Below are 26,779 nucleotides of genomic sequence, written 5' to 3'. Positions count from 1 at the left end.
TGGGCGTGCTTTTCTGCCTCTTTTAAGATCCTTTGAGGAAATATATTTTTCTGCCCTTTTAATATTTCTTTCTCTGGGGGGCTGACTTCCCACACATGGATGGTAACATTTTAATATAACATTTGCAGGACTTCTTCTTCCTGAAGTTATTTGTCCATTGCTGCCAGTTAGATTGCCTTAAATGTATCATCTCATGGGACCTAAGAAGTGGGCCTTCTCCATGGCAATGTAATTAGCTCTATAGCTACCTAGGTAGACAGGCTGGTTGGAGGTCTTCTAGTCCCTGCTCAGGCAGGAAACCTTATGCCATTTCAGACAAATGGTGCCCAATCTCTTCTTTCAGTGTTGGAACATTCACAATTTCTGGAGGCAAGTTGTTCCACTGATTAATTGTTCTGTCAGGAAATTTCTTCTTAGTTCTAGTCACTTGTCTCCTTGATTAGTTTCCACCCATTGCTTCTTGTCCTGCCCTTAGGTCAGTAGCTCTCAACCTGTGGGTCAGGACCGCATTTGGGGTCGAACGACCATTTCACGGGAGTCGCCAAACAATGCAGTCCGCCATTTTTTCCCCTTTTCCTTAGCTGTGCTATTCCCTTTTATTCTATTTGCTTTTGAAAGCCAATAGAATAGACTCTCTTGAATAGAGTCTAATTCTATTGGCTTTCAAAAGCCAATAGGAATTACCCAGGCTGTCTCTGCCCTGCTGAGCCCGCCAAAAGTCCCATTCTGCAAACGGTGCTGCACCAGTTGAGTAGTCCTCGACGTATGACCGGTTGAGTAGTCCTCAACTTATGACCGGTTCGGGATCACGGCATTAAAAAGGTTGAGAACCACTGTCTTAGGTGCTTTGGAAACTAGGTTGACTCCCTCTTCTTTGTGGCAACCCCTGAGATATTGGAAGACTGCTATCATGTCACTCTAGTCCTTTTTTTTCATTAAATAAACAGAACTAGGCCTTAATGATTTTGAACTCCAAGCCTGGCAGGAGGCCACGATGCTGCCTTTGGAACTTCCTTTCAATGGAGTGACACAGAAGGTCAGAAAAGGATATCTTTATTAAGACTTCTAAGGTTGCTCACCTATATTTATTCAGACTCCGAACTTGCAAAAAACAAATGCAAATGTGCAACTTGCATTAATTACTAATTTTCTGGTTTGAAATCTTCACCGAATCACAACACACACCGCTACCCACATTTGTAAGTTAAACCCTGACGGAAAGCATGTAGGCCTTCGGATTCAATTTCAACACTTGGCTGTCAACCAAGTTAAGACAGCAGCAGCTTCGCCTGTTTTTATGCGCGGTACACTTAAAACTTCAAGCGCTCCACCACGGCCACCACCTTGAGCTCTTGGGCCCCGATCTGCGACCATCCTCGCTTTGCTCCACAATCCCTTAAAGCAGCTTCGTCCCTGAATTTCCTCCCAGCTGCTCGGAAGAGATTCGGCCAAAGCCCCATTCGGCACCCGTCGCCGCTAAAGAAGCTGCCGCAGGGCCCGCACAAGGCGAAGCGGAGATCCAACGGGGGCGGTGAGGGGGCTTCGCATCGAGGACCGCAGAAACCAGCCGCCTCGGCCTGCAAAGAAAGGGGCGTATTGGAGAGACAGAGGCCGCCAAGGAGTCCGGAAGCGCCGCAGCTCTCCGAAAAGGGCTGCCGGGAGAGGCACCAAATGAACTTCGCGACGCAGCTGCATCCGCAATCACACCGCCTCCCGGCCAAGCCCGGGCTTCCCATTTAAGACGGAAGAGGAGGCTGGCGAGGAGACCGAGCGGCGGCATGGCGGCGGGCGAGAATGACGCGTATCTGGCCTTCGTGGCTTTGCACGGGCCCGCGCTCAGCGCCTCCGCGGTGCCCCCGTACTACTGGCCCAGCCTGTGGCGAAAGCTGGAAAACGAGGTGGGTTGCCAGTCAGGGAGGCGAAGAACCGGCGGGGCTGAGGGGGCCTCTGAAATCTCGGAGGCCCGCCGCGTTCCTCCGATGAAAGCGACGCAAAAGGCGCGCTGGGTCCGCGTATCCGACGGGGGCGAGGAGAGGAGTTCGGCGCCAAGGGTCTTGCGCTGCCGTCGCTTTGGAAGTTGAGGGCAGAGAAAAAAAAGCTGCAGTGCCCGAGTAGCTTCCAGTAGTCCAGTGTTTCCCAAACTTGACAATTTTAAGGCATGTGGACTTCAACTCCCAGAATTCCACAGCCAGCATTGCTGGCTGTGGAATTCTGGGAGTTGAAGTCCACATGCCTTAAAATTGTCAAGTTTGGGAAACACTGCAGTAGTCTTTTGGGGAAGCTTCCGTCTCTTAATAACGTTGGCTGCGCTTCCCGCTCTTTCTTCTCTTCTCAGGGAACTTAAGTAATGTGGAGGTTTTAGTAATTCTCATAAAAAGAAACCCGGGTGCTTGGACTGGCCTGCACTCTCCAAAGTCTCCAACCTTTGGGGCGCAATGGATGAGAAATGCTGCCTTAGTGGCTGAGGCTGCTTACCTCCTCAGGTGGATAGTTTCTTGGGCAACAACAGGTGGCTCAAGGAAAAATAGTGATTCGGAGATTAAAAAAAAAAATTCGCTACTGAACCAATTGAATTAGTTCAAGAATTTGTTGTTGTTTTAACCATTTAATTGTGTCTTGTTGACTTTATGGGCAAGTGCTCTCTAGGCTACCCTGTCAAGCAGAGGTTTTTTTTTATTCTTTTATGTTCAACTTGGTATCAGGTTTGGATACAAGAAGGTGTGTTCTTTGCTTGCCCCTTTTTTTGTCCACTAACCATTCCTAACATCATTCCTTCTCCAATGAATTTGCACACATGACCTGGGGAAAGTAAAATCAGACGCAGTCTTATGTTTTTAGCTTCTAGTGATGTGTCCAGTTTTATACAATTTAACACCTCTCTGTTAGTTACTGTGGCTGTCCATGGCATACACAGTAATTTATGCCAACATCACAGTTCAAAGGCATCAATTCTTCGATCAGCCATTTGTAGTGTCCAACTCTCACACCCATACATCATTATAGGGAAGACTATTGCTCTAACTAGCCTGCTTTTTATATTTCAATCAATATCCCTACTTTTCCAGATCTTATTTATGTTAACCATTGCAAAGCAGCCTAAGGTTATCCTAAATTTGATTTCAGAAGTAGAACTGCCACTGTGAACTATTTTGGATCCAAGGAACATAAATTCTTGAACTAATTCAATTTCCTCCTTGTTGATTTTAAATGTCTCATGTCCATTTGCAGCTGTTATCATTATCTTTTTTCCTGATGTCAAGGCTCAATCCTACTTTTCCACCTTCATCCTCGATTTTCCAGATCATTTTTTTCAGGTCTTTCTTATTTTCAGCCAATAGTATCATCTACAATAGTATCATATGCATACTCAAATTATTTATGGTTCTTCTCCCAATCTTACTCCAATATCAGGCATTTCCAGATCTAATTTCCGCATGACCACCTCAGCATACAGATTGAACGAAACAGCTGATCAAATACATCCCTATCTAACTTCTTTACTGATTCTGACCCAATCTGTGTCACTTTTGCTTTCTGATCAGGGTATGGTGACTGGGTGAGTCTGATCAGGTGAATTGGGACACCAGGATCATGCAAAGCTGCCCATAGCTTATTGTTTTCCTCACAGTCAAAAGCTTTTCTGTAATCAATAAAGCACACATAAAGATCCTTTTGATAGTCACAAGCCTTATCGATAATCCATCTAATACTGGCAATTGATCTCAAATGTCGCACCCCTTTCTAAAGCCAGTTTGTACATCGGCTAACTCTTGATCAATGATATTCCATAGCCTCTGTTTAATGATTTTTAACAGAATCTTGCTTGCAAGAGAAATCAATGCATCGTGCAATAAATTGGAGCAGTCTTTGTCATTCCCTTTCTTTACTAATGGGATAAAAACAAATCTTTTCCAATCCTGAGGCCATTGGCATGTAGCGCATATCTCTGGACATAGGGCAGTGATAATGTTAACTGGCACAGGTCTTAGTAATTCCATATATATTCCATTAATACCTGTGGTTTTCCAGTTCAGCAATTTCTTCATGGCCCATTCTATTCCTTCTTTCAAGATATTTGGTTCTTTGTTAATTGGGCTGTCATCTTTACCATCTTGATGGTAAGTCAAACTAGAGTCCTTTTGTGTACAGTATTCTTTCCACCTGTTCTTGATCTTCTGCTGATCACTTAATGCATTCCTCTTGTGGTCTTTAACATTTCCTTGCTGAGCTGAAAAGCTGGATCTCATCATTGTCACTACGGCAAACATGACCTTAGTATGTCCCTTCCTATCAGTTTCTTCCAGATGTTGACACTGTTCCTCCCTCTGCCTATTATTGTCTTTCCTGGCTTCACATTGGAAAATTGCATTCAGCTTTTTAACTTTATCCTTATTACCTTTGGCTGCCTTTCACTGATCAGCTATTTTGATGGTGTCATCAGAGAGCCACTTGTTTGTTCTGTTTGGTTTTTGGCATGACACATACTTTCCAGCAATTTCCATGAAGTTATCTTGGATCTTTCACCACTGTTCATTTGGGTCTTTCCCTTCTAAATTCAGTAGTTCAGACTTATTCTTAATTTCTATAGCACACATAGGTTAGATGTTGTTCACATTGAATTTTGGGCGGAATATTATTTTTTTTCACCTTGCACAGTTTAAGCTTAAGTTTAGCCACTAATAAATGATGGTCTGAGCCACAATCAGCCCCAGGAGGTGTCTTAACAGATGCAACTGAACCGTTTCAGCATTGCTGGCATAAAATTTCTGTGCTGTCCGTTTGGTGCTGTCCATGTGTATAAAAGTTATTTGTGTTGCATAGGTCACGTGTTCATTATGCTGAGATGATTTTCCTGGCAAACTTGCATAGACGACTGCTAGCTTCATTCCATCCACCAAGTCCAAACTTGCCTACTATTCTTGCGATGTCTCCTTGGCCCACTTTTGCACTGAAATCGCCCACACTTTACAAAAGATCCTGTTTTGATATTTGCTTGAGAGCACATTGAAGCTCGCTGTAAAAAGGTTCAATTTCTTAATCATTTGAGTCTAAAGTGGGGGGCGTAGATTTGTAGTATGATGATGTTGAATGACTTGCTTTGAATCTGGATAGATATTATGCAATGGCTGTATACTCTGTGATTCTCAACACCAGGGATCTTCAAACTTGGCCCTTTTATAGCATGCTGGCTGAGGAATTCTGGGAGTTGAAGTCCATAAGTCATAAAAGGGCCAGGTTTGAAGACCCCTGCTCAACACATTTAGCTACTTTTGCTAATGCAGAATGCAACCCCCTTTTGTCTGATGATACTGTTTCCAGAAAAATAAAATATTGCCCTGCTGCTTGTTGCCAGTTGCGCCCACCGCTTCTCTGGATTCGTCCGCTGCTGCCAGGTTTTCCCTGCTTACTCACCTGCTCATTCACTGGTTGTATGCTCATAGCAGCCGCTACTGGTCCTCCTGTTTTTTTCCTTCTCCTTCTTTTTCCTTCTCCCATCTTCTATCTTCTTCTGCTCCCTCTTCCTCACTTCCTGTCTGGTTGTTTGCTCCTGTTTGCTGACTGTGCTCAGAAGTGGATGTTGAGGTCAGATGCCAAAAAGAGTGATGGTACCCACCTCTTTCTTACTATATTTGTGTTTCGGCGTGTATTATGTTCTTGATTAATCTTGCTATGAAAATTGAGTTGCTTCAAAATGAGTGATGGGAGATTGTGATCTTTGGCTACAAGCAGTGGTTCCCATATTCTGGTTACTACTAAGTAGTTTCTGTTATTGTTACTGTTTTAAAAATATATGCCACCAAGCTCCTTAACAGCAAGGTAGATGTGGTTTGCCATTGTCTTCTTCTAAGAAGATATTTTAATATCCACTTGTATTTCGCACCCTGGTACTTCCTAATGATATTCCCCCTGCAGTACTAGCTAGATCAGATATTGCTTAACTTTTCCAAGATTATCCGTGTTTGGTTGGTGCTCCTACCTGCTCTAATGCTTTCACTTAAAAGGACATTTAACAAGTGCTATATCAATTTGTGCTGTTTGCTCTTCAATTGTCAATTTTTTTGGTTATGATTCTAGGTCTTCGATGCAGGTGAATACTTTGGGATAATGCAGGTGGAGGAAGCAAATGAAGAAAGAGATAAGGAAGAAACAGAGGAGGAACCGAAAAGGAAATCCAATCTTGGCAATGAACTTTGCTACAAAGTGATAGTCACAAATGAAAATGGTCTTCAGGCATCAAATTGTGACAGGTGAGTTTTTGCTTGAAAACATTTTTAAATTTTGTGATATTTACAAAGTATTTGCAGGATCATGATTCTAGCTAGTTTCCCAGTGTAATGGGGGAAAGAAAGGGCCAGGGGCAAATTAGTTCTAATTCTTAACCTCACCTCACTATGTGTGTCTTTGTGACCACAATGAAAAAAATATGCCCCCTTGAATATCACACACATTTTGCCATTTTGCTGCAAACTTTTAGCAGCATGAGTGCTGGGAAGGTCACGTGCAAGCTGAGTGCATTCAGATGTCACACATTTTGCATATATGTTTTTGAATGTTATCTTGCAACAGAATATTTTGTTTGTAGTTAAACCTCAGTATTTTAACACTGATGCTCAAGGCTTTTAATGGTTTAATGCCAGTTATTGGTTAAGAGAGCTTTTCTCCCACTGTGTTAAGATTGGGGGATTAGGCAGGTGCCTCACTTTCCACAGTTGTGGGAGATCCAGGATGTGTCATGTGGGAGAGGATCTTCTCTGTCATTGTGCCTAATGATCCCTATACTCTTTTCTTGGAGAGATCAGATTGGTTCTAATATATTTATTTTTACTGCATTTTTGTAATTTATTTACTTCGCTTTATTTGATTTTTTTTTTATTATAACTTGCAACAAGGTGCTCTGAATTGTAGGCGAATTAGTAATTATTTTAAATATTTAAATAAATATATAAAAAGGCAACCTAAGAGGGATTGTTCATAATGAAAGAAAAAAGGAAGCGAGTCAGCAGGAACAGGGTTATTTCAGTTATGGTACATAGGTTTAGTAGCAAAATAGTTGTTATGTCAAAGTTTTCAGAGAAGGAATTTGAAAGAAGGTAGCATCTCAAGGGCTGCGTTTTGTGTGGTAAGAGTCCTTTTGACTAGTGGTGGTTGAAAGCCAAATGAATGGAAGCAACAGATCATAATTTATAATATCTACAATGAAAAAGAAGGAGGACAGAGAAACAGAGAGTTTGGAAAGTTTACATCAGCTATGGTAAATTTTCCAGTGGAAATGGATAGAAAGGACCATATTCTTGCAGTGAGTCAAATATAGGAAGTATTTTTCTTCTTGAAACTGATTCTACTGGAAAATGCTTTTATACTCCAATAGGAATAAATTGAAATTCTGATTTGGGGATTTATGGATGAGATATGTTTGTTATTATAAAAATGGCTAGTATATTAAATATGTGAAAAGTAAAAAGTTGAGGCTGTATTTTTATTCTACTGCACTGAAGAAAGTTGCAAGTTAATGCTTTTTTTTCTTCTTTTTCTCTTACCCCACAGTTCTTTTTTCCCTGTCTTTTCCCTCCCTCATTTCCCTATTATTTTTGTTACATTTGTATTTTATAGTATATTATGGTAACTTTAATAAAATTATATCTAAGGAATATGGGGATACAGGTAGTCCTCGGCTTACAACAGTTCATGGAGTGGCCAAAGTTAACACTGAAAACAATGACTTATGATTGTTTTTCACACTTACAACCATTGCAACATCCCCATGGTCACGTGATCAAAGTTCAGATACTTGGCACCTGGTTCCTATGACGGTTGCAGGGTCCTGGCTTCACGTGATCACCTTGTGTGACCTTCACACAAAAGTCAATGGGGAAGCCCGATTCACTTAACAGTCTAATTCAACAACTGCAGTGATTCACGTAACAACTGTGGCAAGAAAGATCGTAAAATGGGGCAAAACTCACTTAACACCTGTCTCACTTAGCGACAGAAATTGTGGTCATAAATCGAGGACTACCTGTACTCTGAAGTGGAAAAGAAGTGAAAATAAACTTCCTAATCTTTTGCTTTGCTTTTGGATTTACATCCCAGCAGAAGTTTTTGTTCTATGAGCTTATGCTTAACACGTCTTTATCTTTGTCTTCCAAGCGTTTTTCTTATCGATCATGCCTGGACGTACCGTGTGGAACATGCCCGCCAACAGCTTATGGAGGTTCCTGGCCTGCTTCACAGAATGGCCAACTTGATGGGAATAGACTTCCATGGAGAGGTTCCCGATGAGGCAGTGGTCAATCAAGTCTTAGAAGAAATGTGGAGATACAACCAGACCTATCAGCTGTCATGTGGGGTATGGTCATAAGAGAATGACTGAAGTTGTTAAAGATCTCTAGCTTTGAAGTTGTAAGTCAACTATCTTAGGAAAGTGTCCTGAACAGGGATAGTTCATCTCCTGTGAAGAGATATCTGCAGAATATAACTTTCAGTTTCAGGATTTTAGGTCTGCCTTTCCCAACTTCTTGTCCTACAGTAGAATTGGATCTGCAGCATAACCAGTAATGAATATTGTAGCTTTCCAACCCAATATAAAGAATACAAACCTAACAAAGCATTACAGCTTTATTTAGAGCAGTGGTTCTCAATTTTTTTAATGCCGCGACCCCAACCGGTCGTAAGTCGAGGACTACCCAACCAGTTGTAAGTCGAGGACTACCCAACCGGTCGTAAGTCGAGGACTTTCCCTGCCCGGGAGCACCGCGTAGGCGTGGTGCCGCCCCCTGCGCCGGCCGAGGCGTAGCTGGCAAGGGGCAGCGACGGCGCAGGGTGACCACCAGCTGGCCCAGCCCAAGGGAAGTAAGGCACCCGCTGGGCCCCACGCGCGCCAGCAACCCTCCCTGCGCCCGCCGGCCTCCCACCTCCTACCCCTGGCCCTTTTACTTACATTTTTAGTAATTGCTCAGCAGGGAGGGGTGGAAGCTTCCAGACAGCTCGCCTTCGCTGTAGACAACTTGCAGCACCGTTTGCAGAATGGGACTTTTGGCGGGCTCAGCAGGGCAGAAACAGCCTGGACAATTCCTATTGGCTTTTGAAAGCCAATAGAATTACACTCTATTCAAGGGAGTCTATTCTATTGGCTTTCAAAAGCCAATAGAATAAAAGAGAGTAGCACAGCTAAGGAAAAGGGGAAAAAGTGGCGGACTGCGTTGTTTGGCGACCCCCGTGAAATGGTCGTTCGACCCCAAATGGGGTCGCGACCCACAGGTTGAGAACCGCTGATTTAGAGCTAGGTATTAAATATTTCTCAAAATATAGGAGAAAGTGTGTTGGCTGTCCATTTGTACTTAAGTATGAGCCAGTAGTGTGCTTCAGTTGCCAAAAAAAAAAAAAAGCCAGTGCAATCCCAGAATGCATCAATAGTAGGATAGCATCAAGATCACAAAAAGTGATAGTACAGGTCTAAACTACACCAGACTTGGAATACTGTTTTCTATTCCGTCACCACGATACAAAGAAGATGCTGAGACTTAAAAAGCATGGAGAGAAGAGCAACAAAGATGATAAGGGCTCTGGAGGCTAAACCGTAAGATGAATGATTAAGAGAAGTAGGTATGTCTAGCACAAGGAAGAGAAGAATTAGAGGTGACACGATAGCTCTTTTCTTGTACTTGAGAGGCAATCCCAGAGATAACACTTGACTTATTTTCCCAAGCATCTGTTTGTAGGACAAGAAGCAGTGGGTGGAAACTCATTTGAGATCCTACTTGGAATTTAGGAGAAATCTCTTGACAGAGCAGTTAACCAATGGGACAGCTTGTTTTGCTGGAGGCAATCAAGAAAAGACTTGACATTTATTTGTTTAGGATAGGTAGGAAGAGAAATTTAGCAACACAGTGCCTTCATTTGTTCAACTGGAAGTTCTATTTACAAGGATACAAAGAGTAATCTCAACAGGTAGACTTGGGCAACCTGTCTGAACTTGAAAACTAAACAAGGTCAGGTATGAATGGGAAACCTTCAAGGGATCTCAAAACTACATTGGAAAGCCAAAACATCCTTAAAAAAAGGCAGTAACAATTTTTTTCCATATTCTTGCCAAGAAAAGTACTTGTTCATGAATTCATCAGAAATTACATTTATCTTGAGACTTGACTGTAATTTTAAAAATTGTTGAGGTGAATAGGAAGGGAAACATGTAAAAAAATTCAGTGTAATAGAAGTATATTGTATTGCCATGGTATATTAAGATAGCTTCTTATTGATGCATTTTTGCTTCATATATATATACAGACAGCTGAGGAGAAAGTCCCAGTTTGGTACATTATGGATGAGTTTGGATCCCGTATCCAGCATTCAGACGAGCCCACTTTTGCAACAGCACCTTTGTTTTACATGCCACAACAAATTGCTTATACTATTCTCTGGCCCTTAAGAGACCTTGAGAATGGTGGTAAGTATGTCTGTGTTCCCATTCTGCTTTTGGAGTAGGATAAATGTTCAGTCATATCAACTGCTTGTAAATTCAACGTTGATTCTTTGAAAACTGGACAGGGGGTGCATTTTATGGCCTTCCTTCAAAGCACTGCTTTCGTCATTGAAATTGTATCTGTATATAAGTGTTTGTAGTCCCAATCCAGCACCACATACTGTTCTTAAAAACATACAAAACTCAAAAAAAACCCCACAAAACCCTGGCATCAAATCCAAACATACTCTAGAACAGCTCACATTCACCTGCTTCCAGAAGGTAGCTAAAGTCAAGCTAAACCAAGCTGTAGTGGGAGGCCGTTCCAGAGGGCTAGTGAGGCTACAAAAAAGCAATGTTTCTTTACAAGAGAGATATAACTCTGTATGGAAAAGATGGGTAAATTTTGTTCAGAACAAATATGGGATTAGAAAGTATTATTTAGCTTTTGAATAACTTATTATATAAAGTTGTTATGTTTAGATTTGTTGATTTTATTGTAATGGAGTTAAAGGGGTTTAATAACTTTTTAGGATTTATGTACAATTGTTTGATGTTTATTTAATTTTTTATGTTTTTTGTTGTTTTTAGCTCTGTATTCAGCTCTGGGAAGGGGGGGTTAGTGGGAGGGGGGAGGGAGAGAGGTGGGGAGGGATTTTATTGTAAAATGTTTATAAAAATTTCAGTTAAAAAAAAAAAGCAATGTTTCTGTTTCCCATACCTCCCCAAAGTGGAGAACTGCTAGTTGCTTATCCTAGCAGCTGCAACATTTAATTCCAACTCTTAACTGCATGGAAAAGAATATCCCCCACTAAACCAAGATACGGGTGATAAAATTTTACTCTGCTGGTAGATCTAGAGTGATTTTAAGTCGTTGTTCAAAAGGGGCAATAGCAACATATCAACTTCTCCTTTACTTGAATCCCAATAATTGTATTGTTGAAATGCAGAATGCATCACCAGGAATGCATTTTGGCAACAAAGGATTATGAGTTCAGTTCAGTTCTGGTACTCATAACAAATTTTTACATTCATACACCTCAAATAGATGCCTATTGCATCAGCCAGATTTGGGGGAAGAATCCCAGAAATCTGCTCTTTTGTCTATTTCTAGCATTCACTGCAGAGTTTTGAATTCTTTCAATTCTTTTCTTTGCAGAAGAAGTAACCCGGGATTACGCCTATGGGGAAACTGATTGTTTAATTAGAAAATGTCGGCTGCTGCCATGGAGATCCAGTGAGCTGCTCAATGTCAGCTGTTTCATCACTGAACCCTCAGATGATCACTATCAGGTATAATTTTAAAAAAAAAAGATAGTTAAAAATCCATCTAATTTAGCTATAGATCTACCATAGCTTCATTCTAGGAAGCTCTTGGTGAATTTTCATCTGGAGGTTAAGATACAGACTTTTTTTTTTGTGGTTTCACACGTTCTGTTCTTTTAATTAACAAAGAAAGGAGGTAGTAGCAAACTATTTTGAAAATCTAGTGAAAGAAAACTACCGAAACTAGCTGTCATGAATCAACAATGACTTGAAGGCACAATAATATTTGTGTGTGTGTGTGTGCACACACACACACATACACAAACATACATATTCATACATATATTGAATAGGATTGTGGATGATTTAAAAAAATGATTCAGGAAGGAATTGTAAATTTGATACCAGCATTGCTTCAAAGGAACCATATCTTTTTTCAGACTTCCACAAAAATTCTAGGAGAGAAAGATGCAGCTGCTTTAATGAGCTGGCTTACTAGAGCTCGTTTGATTACTGTAACTCCCAAACCAAACAACATTGTTCTGAGGAAATTATGAAATGTCCTTTGGACAATGAAGATCAGAGGGAACCTGTCAGTGCAGGAGCAGTAGAGATACGAGGGAGGGAGGGAGGGAGGGAGGGAGGGAGGGAGGGAGGAAGGAAGGAAGGAAGGAAGGAAGGAAGGAAGGAAGGAAGGAAGGAAAGAAGGAAATGAGGGAGAGTCAGGGAGTCCTTGAGGTTGTAATGCTCCCTTGCAGCCACCAGGAGAAATTTGTGAATTTTCTCCTCATAGCAACAGCAATCAAGCTGGGCCAAGGAAGGCCAGGGAGATCAAAGTAAACTCTCTACAGGAGTGCAGTAATTATAAATTTATAGAATAAATCCTTTCCCAGGGACAGTGATACAGTTACTAATCTGTGAACACCTAGAAATGAACAAGGTGATTACTAGAAGACGGCAAGGGTTTGTTAAAAACATATGCCAAACCTTATTTATTTCTTTGATAAAATGACTAAATTTATGCATTAGGAAAATATTGTGAACATACTATACTTAGACTTGTGATATAATAAACCACTGCCTGCTTCTTGATAAAATAAAACTATGTGGGATAGACCAGGGATTCTCAACCTTGGCAACTTTAAGACTTGTGGACTTCAATTTTCAGAATTCCTCAGCCAGCTTTGCTTTGCTGGCTGAGAAATTCTGGGAGTTGAAGTCCACAAATCTTAAAGTTGCCAAGATTGAGAACCCCTGGGATAGACAGTACCACCACTAGATGGATTCACAGTTGGCTGACTAACCACACTCAGCATATAGTCCTTAATGGAACTACATCTACATGGAGGGAAGAATGCAGAAGGGTATCTCAGAGTTCAAAATTTAACAGCTGTAATGATTCAGTTAACAACTCTGGCAAGAAATGTAGTAAAATGGGACAAAACTCACTTAATAGCAGCATAAATTTTGGGCTCAATTGTGGTTGTAAGTTGAGGGCTACCTGTATTGGGTCCCATAGTCTTCAACATCTTCATATATGATCTAGATGAGGGGATAGACCTACTTCCCTGGGCATAAATCCTGTGCAATTCTGGATGATATGGGATTGAAAATTCTTCTTAACAAGCATGGTAAAGGTAGTGCAGACATGGATGATATTTTTTAAATCAAAGCCTGGGTTATTTGTTGGGTAGCTTAATTGTAGTCAGCTGCTTTTCTGCCCACATCACTGTTTTGCCCAATAGGCTACCAAGCGAACAGATGGTTCATGCTGAAGTTCAGAAGTGTTTGCTTGTAAAAGATAACATGAAATTAAAACTGATGGGGTTCTTTGTGTATGTATTTTAGGCTATATTAACTGAAAACAAAGAAAAACTGCCAACTTCAATAAAGCTTCCCATTTATGAGAAGAATAAAATCTTCAAGTACGTATTTCCAAATGTTTTTGCTTTCTAGATAAGTATCTAACTGCTGTGGTTTTTGTTTTGTTTTTTTAAAAAAGCAGATTTTCAAAGAATGAAAACCCCTCTGTAACCAGGAATTTATCATCTTTTGTCTTGGATGGGGTTGCACTAACTCAGACAGACCAGGTGCGTAACCTGGGTGTTCTCCTGGTCTCACAGTTCCTGCTTGAAAAACAGGTGGCAGCTAGGGCCTTTGTTCAGCTTTGTGTTGTGTGCCAGTTATGCCTTTTCCTGGATAGGAAGTTTCTCTACTTAGTCACTCATGCTTTGGTTAATTCCTGTTTGGACTGTTGCAACAAGCTGTACATGGGCTGCCCTTGAAAAGTATCTGAAAGTTTCAGCTGGTGCAAAATGTGACTGCATGTGCAATTTTAGACACCCAAAGAATGACGCAGGTAACATCTCTGCTCTGCAAAGGTGCCAATTTCCTTCTGGGTCCCATTCAAGGTGTTGGTTGTCACCTACGGAACCCTATGTGGCATGGGGTCAGGCTACCTATAGAACCATCTTCATCCCATTGCATTCATCCCATTAACATTTTATTACATATTTCCCGGAATCCTTGTTTGAGGGAGATGAGTAGTTCAAAAATGTGAAAAGTAAACAAGCAAGCATGAAAGGTGATACTGTTGCATGAATCTTTGGCGATTTGTGCTGTCTTCCAATCAGTTTTCAAGCCCATTGTGAAGTGTTGATATTAACTTAAATAGCCTGAAATAAATTATTGATTTCCCCCCCACCCCCCACCCCCGTATATCTGCCCAACTGCTAATATTACATGGCCCAAACAGCAACTCAGAAGGGTTGACATATACAAATTATTCTCCACAGTAGAATAGAAATATTTCTCAGGAATGTCAAGTGTGTAACAACTTCTGAATCGCATAATCTCTGTTCATTTCCCCGATCTTTCTGTTAGAGTTTACACCGATCTCCAGCAGGTGCGTCAGAACCTGAATCACCCCCGTTTTGAGTTTACGGACTTGGAACAAGAAGCTGATATTCTCTACATCTTCACCCACTTCAAAGATTACAGGTTACACAGCTATTTCCCTGCAAGTAACAGTTATTTTTACCTATTCAGTACCTGTATATTTGACTAAGGGATCCCCTGTGCTAAATGCCTTCCTGCTTTTTCAGAAAACTAAGTGAAGACAAACCTCATGTGATGGTGAATCAGTTTCCGTGTGAAAATCTCTTGACTGTGAAGGACTGCCTGGCCTCAATTTCAAGAAGAGTTGGAAATTCAGAGGGGCCAAAATGGCTACCTCACACTTTCAATCTTTGTACCGAATTGCCACAGTTCATCAGTTTCTTTCAGCAACGTGAGAACAGGTATAGGGCAGCTAATGCATTTTCATCTTCCCTCATATTAGCGTCCATTCTTACTTTGTAGATGTCAGATGGAGAGAGATAAAAGAAGTCCTTATGACACCTCCAGGAATACTCATTTTTCCTAGAGATGGGAAGTGGGATAAAGCCTCATTCTGTGTGAAAGCTCTGAAGTTCTCCAGTTTTATAACATGGAGAAAGGGACAGAAAATTAGATATAGATATATTTTACATACTTACACACGTATACGTATATATATATAATGTGTACAATATATTTTTATTCATAACTACTTTATAACTCAGTCTTGGCTAGTCCCATCCTGATCCTCTTCTCATAGTTAACGATAGTTGTCCAATTGAATGACGCCCCTTTATTCAGTTCTTATGGGAACCATCATTCCCAGTTCTACTTAGAAGTCTTTATGCTGAAAATTTCCACATGCTGCATAAGCACTATATAAAATTATATTATGCTGCACTAAGTAAGCGGTTAACAATAGCTTTGCTTATTGTCAAACTTAATTCTGTTCTCATAATGGGAACTTGTAATTACTTGTTAGAAACTGAAAGAATGCATTTATATGTATGTGTTTGTATGTATGTATGTATGTTTCTATGTACATATGTATTTAGATTTATACTTTGTCTTTCATTCAGGGGCTCAAGAGAGCTTTCCCCCTTCCAGTTTCCCATATGGTAAATTGGACCTAGAGAGTGACTAACTAATTCAAAGTGACCTTGTGAGATCCATGGCTGAGGATGGATTTGATCCTGTCTCCCCAGTTATGGCCCAACACTTAAATCAATGTGCCATGCTGATTTTCTGCATGTAGCTCTACAGGAATAATTTGGGTTTCTGAATCAAAGGATTGGAATTAAGTAAAACAAACTTTAAACTTGTGACACCATGATAAAAGTTGATCTAAGGAAAAGACGCTTACCGTCAAACATTAAACACAATGCCGTTTCTTCTGTGGATCCTAATCTAGAGGAAAAGACAATCATTGGATCTGCAAACCATGGAATCTGGCTAGAGGTCTGGACACTCACATCACCAAAAGTCTTAACAACATCATCAGACACAGAGAGAGCCTCCCTAAGGTCAGAGCGAAAGACGCTTTTCAAAAAACGGTTACTATTTTACTGAAAAAGTCTGAAGCAAATCAAGTTTTCTCTTTCTTTCACTCTTTTCTTTTGGAGCTGCTTGGACTTGCTGCAGCCTCACAGTGTTTGAAGCATTATGCTTTCTTCATAGTATAAGCCACATCTTTCTGATTTCAGGACAATAAGGGAATTTTGGTCTGGCAGTTTTTCATTCCTTACATTCTTCTCTAAAGAATTTTCAGTGCACTCACTTTCTTCCAAAATACATCATTAAGCATAAATTACTGAAGTCCTCAACTTACAGCCATTGCTTTAGTGACCATTTGAAGTTACAATGGCACTGAAAAAAGTAACTTAGGATTAGTTTTCACACTTAACAACAGTTGCAACATCTCCATGGTCATGTGATTAAATGTCGGTCACTAGGCAGCTGTTTATGATGGTTGCAGCATCTCAGGGTCATGCGATCACAATTTGTAACTTTCCCAGCCAGCTTCCAACAAGCAAAGTCAATGGGAGAACCCGGATTTGCTTAACAACTGTGGCAAAAAAAGATTGTAAAACGGCACATATACTGTAGATACATGTTTATAGATTTAAAATTCTCCCTGAAAAATAAGTTCATTTCTTAGACCTATTTCCCACAAAAAAATGAGGGAAACACCACTGGGGATTGTAGCTAGAAGAAGCAAACAACTACACCATCTTGCTTGAGTTCAGGTTCAGCCTGAACGCCATAACAGGATTCAGGCCTTCTATAGCATTTCTGGTTATTCAGAATGGAGATATACAATTATTATCAGTGTCTCACCCCAGATCTATGAATGACTTTCCCCAGCACTTTCATAGAGATGGTAAATAAGGGGAAGATAACCAAGTCTTGAGGGAACCTATAAGTAAGAACCTATCAAATGGACGTTTCCTTCTCCACTGACTGGGACCGTCTATTCAGAAGCATGTTGCCTCCACCTGCCATCCTTTGGGAGATCCAAGAGGAGGCCATAGTTTGTAGGAGGAGCCCCTAAAAGACCAGGAAAGGTACACTCCCCCACTCCCCACCATCTAAAGCCTTACAAAAGTTATCAACGAGGCATCTACTTCCATCTGACGACTGGAAAGGATGTTTGTAATATGCTTTGAGGAGATGCTATAATTGGTGTCCCCTCCTGCACCCTCTTCCGAGAGTGGATTTGCACTCTGATAATAAGGTTAACATTACTATGTAAACAAGCACAGGCTGGACCACAACCTCAAAAGACACAAGATGTAGGAGATGACCAGACTAAGCCCAAGGAAGGGTGAAGCGCGTCATCCATTTGTTGTCCCTTCACGCCCACAAGAGATCTAAGTCCAGCCCTCCTTGTCCAGCCCTCCTTGAATTCCATTGATTCTTATGTAGCACCGTTTTGACTTGACCATTAATTGTTCAGATTTTTGTAGAGAGATAACATAGAATAAACTTATACTTATTTGAACAACCCTGGTTCCTGATTTCTTGTGTCTGACACAAACCTCCTCTATCATTGAAGGACCAGAAAAAAGCAAGTAAGAATCTTAACAGTTTAGAATTAGCTATACAGAAGCTCGATTTGAAAACAAAAATACAAGCTGTAACTTTTGTGCTTTCTTTTTCTTAATAGTCAAAGCTCAGAAAGATTTGTTCCTTCATTTAGTCCTGAAGGAGCCAGGAAGGACATGAATGAAGCCTCTGTGTGGCAGAGAGAGAACTAGAGAATACCCTCTTCATATCAACTGATTTCACAGGCCAAAAGGAGCAAGATATTCCCCAAACTACATAGATTCCGCCCATCAATTAAGGTTACAATGACATTAGCAATTCTGTAAGGAAACTGTGATGCAAACAAGGCTTTTCCCACCAGTCATTTTCTAAGAACAGGGAACTGACAACCTAAAACAAGGTCAGTAGATGGCAATTCACTGATATATCAACAGTGGAAAAGTAAGAGTATTTGCTGCCAAGAGGCACTTTCACATGAACTCATTCATGTTTCATCTTCCTCCATTGACACTCCAGGTGTCTCTTCTGCTGCTTCATCTCCCAGAGATTCTGAATTAACCTAAAATGCATTTACTTTCCTGGGGCCATTTGGGAGATGTCATATCAAATGCCCTAGCCATTTCTTGATTTAAGGTGCTTAGAAGAACTGCTGGTCAATTCTCTGGGAAACTCCCCTGCAGGTGTCTGGGATGGCCTGCCCACCATTTGGAAGGAGTGGCCAGTGGTCGTACCTGACCATAATCGATCTGGAGCTGGATCGAACATCTGCTGTAAAGGAAAGGAATTTTTTAGCAATTGTCTACCTGTGTGAATCAGGCCATTTTTAGTATAAGCGCAGGATTATCAGGGAGATTATGAACTGAGCCTTCCCACAACCAGCATCCAGGGCGTGGAGATTGAAATCCTCTAGCTCCCACAACTAAAGTTAACTCCAGAACCAGTCTGAATATAAGGTTTAGGAATTCAAACAAGATTCTTGAAATTTTCCAGTACACTAACAGGATCACTGTTTTGTCTTTTTTTCCCCTCAACAGGGGAAAATATACAGGCTTTCACTCCCTGCCCTTCCTAGAGCAAGCAAGGTATTATTTTTTTTTATAGCCATCACTTCTATTGCCGTACTGCCCACCCCTGGATTCAAGGTTACTAAAGAACCAAAAGGGCAGATATGACATTTTGTATCATGTCATACACTGATAATGCTTACATTATCATATGTTTTATAAAATTTGCAAAATTCCACAGGAGTCATGGGTCCCGGATTTTGGGTGCATCCTGTAACTTAGCCCATCTGAGGTATCTTGGTTGAAAAGGTTTTGCCCTAAGGTACATCATTACACCCAGTTAAAGATTACATAAATCAAGGTACAGGTAGCCCTTGACTTATGGCCACAGTTGAACCAAAAAACTTTGTTGCTAAGCAAAACAGTTAAGTGAGTTTTGCCCCACTTTATAACCTTTCTTGCCACAGTTGTTAAATGAATCACTGCAGTTAAGTTAGTAACACAGTGGTTAAGGCAATCTGGCTTCCCCATTGACTTTACTTGTCAGAAGATCATAAAAGGTGGTCACATGACCCTGGGACACTGTCACAATCCTAAATAAAAACATTTGAATTTTGATTACGTGGCCAAGAAGATGCTGCAATGGACATATGTATGAAACTTTGAACGGTCACTAAATGAATGGTTGTAACTCACATTCTACATATATTATGTAGATGCCATTCATTTTTCTCTTTGTTTCCAAATTCTGGGTTTTTTTAATTAATCTGGGAAATTGACACAATTTACCTATTTAGAGAGTTTCTCATCTATCAAAATGGCACATCTTACAGATTTTAAATTTCTTAAATTTCTTTAGAATCTGTAGTAGCTATTTTGTTTTGAAGAGTTGGTTCAGAATTACAAGCTATCTTGCGTGCCCAAGACTGGCTGTGTTCTAAGCAAAATTGATTTCTATCTTTTTAAAATAATTTCTGCTCTTTTAGGTAGTGTCTAAATATATTGAAAATCCGGTTTTGTTTCATCTTGAAGATGTGGGACTGGTTAAATTTGATGTCCGATATATCGTGCTGCTGAGATCAGTTAATCCACTCAAACTGTATGTTTACGATGTGTTTTGGCTCCGATTCTCAAATAGGTAATCATCATCTTCTACAGGGATATTAAGCTTGTGGAATTTCTGAATTTCATAAACTAACTTTGTGTCCCTGTCTATTCCCCCCCCCCTTTAAGGCCATTTTCACTTGATGATTTAGACGATTATGAGAAGCATTTTACTGTTATGAATTATGTTCCTGGGATATCTTTAAAGCAAGTGAGTAAATGATAACAGAAAAATGAGATGTTACTTTGGAATTGTGATTACATTGGTATAGCAGGATCCATGTTAGGGTGAAGGTGAGGCCGTAGGACTGCATCAGCCAGGGTTGCTTATGGGTAGCCCTTTTGAAGATAAACACTTCTAAACTTAAATGATTGCCTAGAAGTATCCATAGTGCTGCTTTTATTTTTTGAAGATACAAACATGTAAAATGCCTACCAAAGCTTTAAAAAATATCATTCCAGGAATTATAGTTTGTATTGTTTCTCATAACAGAACAATATGGATTGATGTTGAGTTAATCAGTATGGTAAACAAGTTTTAATATATGTCCCAAGAAAAAATTGTTTGAAGCACAGTACAGCTAGTCTGTAATGAGCCAGTCAAATGTTATGATGAAAAGAAGGTTGATTGACCAAGCTGAGTTTCTTTTCCTTAATCTTCAGACAAGCTGATTAAAATTAATACATTGGGTAAGCATTTCAAAATCCACCATGAAACTCATTGCTTGAAATGTTGGCTATTATTCCTATGTCTCTCAGATTTTTATAGAACAACCAGTAGGGAAAGAAGAAATTCTACTGTAGAAGGTTAAAATAAAAGCAAAGGAGAAAATATATAATCAAATGTTTCTTTTTTTTTTAATTTGCAGATCCATTATGATGAATTTATTCCACTTTTTGAGAAGCAGTACTCAGAATATTCTTGGAAAACTGTTGAAGTAAGTCGCTCTTGCTTCTATTTGCTGTTATAAACCACTTAAAATCTAATTTGAATAAAAAATATTTTTTAAAAAAACTTAAAATTTTAAAAAGTAGTAAACAATAAGCAAAAATTAACTTTTAATTATTATTTCAACTTTAACCACAGGAGGGAGCAAAAGACCAATTTTTTAAAAAGGGACCCAAGTGATACAATATTGAAAAAAATAAAAAAAAAATCAAATCCTGCATACAAGGAGAAGGATCCCAAGGCTACAAAGTTAGAAAAAGGGCTAAAAATAATACCATACCTTGAAACTACAAGAAGAAAAACATAGTCTTGGGGAAAAAAATAGAGTGGTTGTTTTTTTTTTTTTTTTGTGTCTAGAGCAAAGTCTTGCCACAAGATTCACCCAACAAAATGATAAACTCCCAACTAAAGGAAGAAGTCTGTATGACTGTATCCAAACTGAACACAGCAAGGGAAAAAAAAACTGCCAAAAAAGTCCTTTAGTTAGTTAGATAGATGACATGTCACTCATAGAAAAAAAATATCAAGAAAAATGACCCTGCTGTCTAATCCAGTCCAGCCCCACTGGAGCTAAGCAGTTGATTTCATATCCTCCCCTGGACGAAAGCAGACATCTGAAAAAGGGATGTCATCAAGGGTTCCAGTGACAGGAAGAAAAATAGCCCAGTTTTCCCCAAGAAAAACATGTTGTGTCTTGGTGATAGGAGACTCACTTCTCAGAGGAAAGGAAATAGCAATTTATAAACCAGACAATCAATCAAGGGAGATATGTTGTTAACGCACTAGCAAAGATCAAAGCTGTGACTGAAAAGCTTACCAAAATAATCAAGCCCACAGATTGTTATCCCTTTCTCATCTTTCATGTGGAGATGAATGATATGACAAAGAGCCTGAAAACATTATCAAGAGACTATAAGCAGCACAAAAGCCAAAGAGTTAGGAGCACAGGTGGTGTTTTCATTCTGCAATGGAGGATTTTAGAAGTAAACCACTGGTTTAAGGGATAGTGCAGTCGAGAGATACCCATCCTATCTCAAGTCATGTTTTAACCATTCTTAGTTTTTAAAAATAAGTGCTCAGGTGCATCAACCTCTGCATTTCTTGTTGTCCTTAGGAAGACATCTTTAAGGCATTCGTTGAGTTATTCCGAGCAGCTTGTGCCAAACCGGCACCCCTTGGCATCTGTGATTATCCGTCTTCACGAGCTATCTATGCCATTGACCTGATGCTGAAATGGGAATCATCTGGTAATGGTGAGTCTTAGTGCCTGTTTCATTTCAATCCATCCATCCATCCATCCATCCATCAATCAATCAAAACAGAGCTGGAAGGGACCTTGGAGGTCTTCTAATCCAGCCCCCTGCTCAAGCAGGAGTTCCTATATCATTTCAGATAAGTGGTTGCCCTGACTCTTCTTAAAAATCTCGAGTGATGAAGCACCCACAACGTCTGAAGGCAAGCTTTTCCACTGGTTAATTGTCCTCACTGTTAGGAAGTTTCTCCTTAATTCCAGGTTGCTTCTCTCCTTGATTAGTTTCCATCCGTTGTTTCTTGTCCTGCCTTCTGGTGCTTTGGAAAATAAATTGACCCCTTCCTCGTTGTGGCAGCCTCTCAAATACTGGAATACTGCTATCATGTCCCCCCCACCCCCCAGTCCTTCTTTTCTCTAGACTGACCATTCCCAAATCCTGCAATCATTTGTTCATATGTTCATTTTACCCACAGACAGTTTGGGAACTATTCTGAAAGTCAACAAAGTCTCAAACAAAAATAAAGCAGGAATGTAATCCAAGCAACTGGGAGGTAGTTTTATCTCTGTTATTAGTAGGTGGTATAGTACAGATAGTCCTCCACTTACAACAGTTCATTTAGTGATCATTCAAATTACAATGGCACTGAAAAATGTGACTTATGACCGTTATTCACAGTTATGACCTTTGCTGCATCCCCATGATCAGGTGATCAAAATTCAGATGTTTGGCAACTGGTTCATATTTATCATATTTGTCCCGGGGTCATGGGATCCCCTTTTGTGACCTTCTGACAAGCAAAGTCAATCAGGAAGCCAGATTCTCTTAACAACCAGGCGACTAACTTATCAACTGCCATGATTCACTTAACTGTGGCAAGAAAGGTCGTAAAATGGGGCAAAACTCACTTAACAGATGTCTCACTTAACAACATAAATTTTGGGCTCAATTGTGGTCTTAAGGACTACCTGTATTGTTGCAGCAGATGAGGGGGAGGGACAAAATCCTTTGATTCTTTTTTTTATGGGATTTGGTGGCCTTGTCTTGTGGTTTGTTTGGTTTTTTGCCTTATTCGCCAAAAAGCTGGTTTTAAGGGTTTTAGGGGGATGGCATTGTATTGCAAACAAAATGGCTTAGATCTTGGCGAATCCCAGCCATGATATTAATTTTTGTTCATAAAGTATGACATTTTGGAATAGAATTTCTTTAAACTGAGCTAAAGGTTTAATATATCTTTATTAATACCACTTTACAGTGCCTTGATAAGGCCACACCTGGAATACTGCATCCAGTTTTGGTCACCACGATGTAAAAAAGATGTTGAGACTCTAGAAAGAGTACAGAGAAGAGCAACAAAGATGATTAGGGGACCGGAGGCTAACACATACAAGGAACGGTTGCTGGAATTGGGTATGTCTAGTTTAATGAAGAGAAAGATGAGGGGGGACAGGATAGCAGCCTTCCAATATCTCAGGGGCTGCCACAAAGAAGAGGGAGTCAAGCTATTCTCCAAAGCGCCTGAAGGCAGGACAAGAAGCAGCGGATGGAAACTAAGCAAGGAGAGAAGCAACCTAGAACTAAGGAGAAACTTCCTGACAGTTAGAACAATTAACCAGTGGAGCAACCTGCCTCCAGAAACGGTGAATACTCCAACACTGGAAGTTTTTAAGAAGAGACTGGACAACCATTTGTCTGAAATGGTATAGGGTTTCCTATACCATTGGACTAGATGACCTCCAAGGTCCCTTCCAACTTTATTATTATTATTGTCGTTGTTGTTGTAAAAGATTGTACGTGAAAAGTGTTTTCATTGACCTTTGCAATGAACAGCTTGGAAAGGAACTGTAGGAACTGCCTGGCCCCCCATCCTTTCTCCTAGGCATAAAAAGTATAAGCACCCCAGCTGACTGGCACTGTGGATGGAGAAGTGCTTCAGGTCTGAGCCTGGGTTGCTTCAAGCTTAAAGCACTTCTAGCAGCTATTTTCTAAGATGTCAGGAGAAATTCCTACTTCTTAGCTATCTCATCCTTCCTACACAGGTAAGTCCTTGACTTACGACCAAAATTGAGCCCAAAATTTCTGCTGTCAAGTGAGACATTTGTTGAGTGAGTTTTATCCCACTTTACGACCTTTCTTGCCACACTTGTTAAGTGAATCACTCTAGTTGATAAGTTATTAACCTGGTTGTTAAGTGAATCTGGCTTCTCCAGATTGACTTTGTTTGTTAGAAAGTCGCAACAGATGATCACGTGACCTTAGGACACAGCAACGGTCACAAATATGAAGCCGTCGCCAAGCGTTTGAAGTTTGTCAACATGATCATAAGTCACATTGTAGCTCTGAACAGTCACTAAACGAACTGTTGTAAGTCGAGGACTACCTGTAACATGAATCAGAGAAGTAGCCAGTGTGGGTATTAAATATTAGGGCTAATGCAATTTACTGGTCAGTCCTAGAGGAGATCAACCCTGACTGCTCTTTAGAAGGCCAGATCCTGAAGTTGAAACTCAAATACTTTGGCCACCTAATGAGAAGGAAGGACTCACTGGAGAAGAGCCTAATGCTGGGAAAGATTGAGGGCAAGAGAAGAAGGGGACGACAGAGAATGAGATGGCTGGATGGAATCACTGAAGCAGTAGGTGTGAACTTAAATGGACTCCAGAAGATGGTAGAGGACAGGAAGGCCTGGACGAATGTTGTCCACGGGGTCACGATGGGTCGGACACGATTTTGCAGCTAATAACAACAATGCAATTTAGAGATAGGCATTTCCTGTTCCAGGAAAGGTGAAATGGAGGGGAAAGGCTTCTTTCTGCAGCGCTGAGACAAGAGGCGGGCCTGGAGGAAAATTGATTGGGGGCCTTCTCCCTCAGTGAATTTCAGAGGAAGGCTCCATCTTCTGGCGATTAGGCCACTTCCGATTAGGTCCAGTTTCTGCTTCCTTTTGCTTTTTTTTAACAGTTCACCTGGTATTTTTGTACTTATCTGTCTTCTAGGGAAGCAACGTATGCAGCCCCAGATTCTAGAGGTGAATTTCAACCCTGACTGTGACAGAGCATGCAAATATCATCCATCATTCTTCAACGATGTTTTCTGTACCCTGTTTTTGGATGAGCCCAACAACTGCCACGTGACATCTATTGTTTAGGTCCACATAGCATAATTTGGCTAATGTGTATTTCAGAATGGTATATTTCAGTTCTGTGAGCTGTTTAGTGCATTTTTTTTTCCTATAGCATCTGTCAGAACAAAATGTCCCTTAGGTCATATAGAATATATGCATAATTTACATGCAAGAAGTAATTTGCTTTGGAAAATATTCGCATCGGTCTGCTCAATTTGTTACAGCTTGCTTTAACAAAGTATGCTTTTACATATATATTGAAAATCACTAAGCTTTACTTGCAAATCAGTTTCATTTTTGGCTATAATTATCATGTTTTTAATTTTTCTGTGGAAGTATACCTGTACAGCATTTTTAAGCTTGCTTTACTTTCTTGATATACTGCATTTGAAGTAATTATTTTATCCAACAGAATTATGTTCCCACCTACTTCCTTTAAGATGCTTTGCTTAAATAATGATATGAAACTTACCATTTCAAAAGATTCAGCTGGCTCATATGATCCATGATATTTCATTATTTTTTTAATAAACAATTATCAGCAAATTATTAATAATTTGACTTTGAGGTAACATCCAACATTTGAATCTCAAGATAAATATGCACCAGGAAAAGTCGGAGAGGGTTCATTGCACCATAGATGTTTCTTTGAGATGTTTCCATTAGCATGAAAGATTCAAATCATGGCTCAGCTACCAAAACCAATTCTTTTTTTCATTTTGAAATATTAAATATATGCATTAAATCTACCCATCATCTTTTAATTAATGCCATTGAGAGCCAGTTCTTCTCATGTTCTTTACAGTTGTTTCAGGACCACTCTGAGGAAGTAAAAAAAGGCCTGTGATCGTGCTTGGTCTGTTTTACAATTGGTAAAGCACAAATTCTTCAAACTCTGAATTATTTTAGGATCTTTTTTTTTCTTTCCAAAAGAACCTGAATGTAGAATTCTGTCTTCTGTCCAGGACACACATTTTACCACTTCCTAAGAAGATGATTTAGATCCTGTTTAATTTATCGTATAGGAGCTGTGCCAACATCTTGGCTTCAAACAGTTCATGACAGCTGACCTATATTGGGTTCCTTTACTAAATAGAGACTTGCTATTTAACTTTCCTAGGTGTTTGAAACAACCTGGATTGGATGTTACCACTTGAATCATATAGCATAAAGCTCAGATCCTTAAAATGGAATCTTCTGTATTTTGTGGTCTTGATAAACCAGATGAATTGTTTACATCTCCTTAGAAAACTCATGACTTTTGTTTGCATACTGTTGCCCCATAAGGAGAATTCCTTGTAGAAATAGTCAGTGCTTTCATGACCTCTCTCATGATGACATTTTCTTAGAGAGCGGTATTCATTTAACAATCACCATGTTACTAAACAACTGCTGCAAAAAAATAAAATCAAGCATGGTCATGCGTTAAGGATTGGCATGACTTACAATTGTAATTCCAGACTCAATTATGGCCATTAGTTGAGGACTATGTCTAAGTGCCCTGGGTGCAACCCAAAACATCTGAAGCACCACTTGAACAGATCAGCAAAATCATCAGTCAATTGCAAAAGGCAGCTTTACTTGGAAGAGCTTATATCCTATGACATGTTTAACACCGTCAAATAACAACATCTACTTATCAATAAATGGATGAAAATGTCAAATCCAATCTAAACATCAACTAACAATAATAATTATTGA

General features: G+C 40.0%; 1 protein-coding gene across 1 annotated transcript; it reads left to right on the top strand.

The window, feature by feature from the left end:
* The first annotated feature begins 865 nt into the window (after window positions 1–865).
* Window positions 866–25,634, top strand: TTLL12 (tubulin tyrosine ligase like 12). Its single transcript, XM_039341332.1, has 14 exons — window positions 866–1,898; window positions 6,076–6,248; window positions 8,149–8,347; window positions 10,285–10,444; window positions 11,619–11,752; window positions 13,574–13,650; window positions 14,609–14,725; window positions 14,830–15,024; window positions 16,014–16,125; window positions 19,638–19,789; window positions 19,885–19,966; window positions 20,625–20,693; window positions 21,819–21,957; window positions 24,951–25,634. The coding sequence occupies exons 1-14, from the start codon at window positions 1,779–1,781 to the stop codon at window positions 25,100–25,102; spliced, it is 1,881 nt and encodes a 626-aa protein (XP_039197266.1). The 5' UTR covers window positions 866–1,778; the 3' UTR covers window positions 25,103–25,634.
* Window positions 25,635–26,779: the final 1,145 nt, after the last annotated feature.

The sequence above is a fragment of the Crotalus tigris genome, unplaced genomic scaffold (assembly GCF_016545835.1).
Source record: "Crotalus tigris isolate CLP2741 ecotype Arizona unplaced genomic scaffold, ASM1654583v1 scf7180000017764.6130737, whole genome shotgun sequence".
NCBI classification, from domain to species: Eukaryota; Metazoa; Chordata; class Lepidosauria; order Squamata; family Viperidae; genus Crotalus; species Crotalus tigris.
This window is presented reverse-complemented; position numbering and strand designations above follow the sequence as displayed.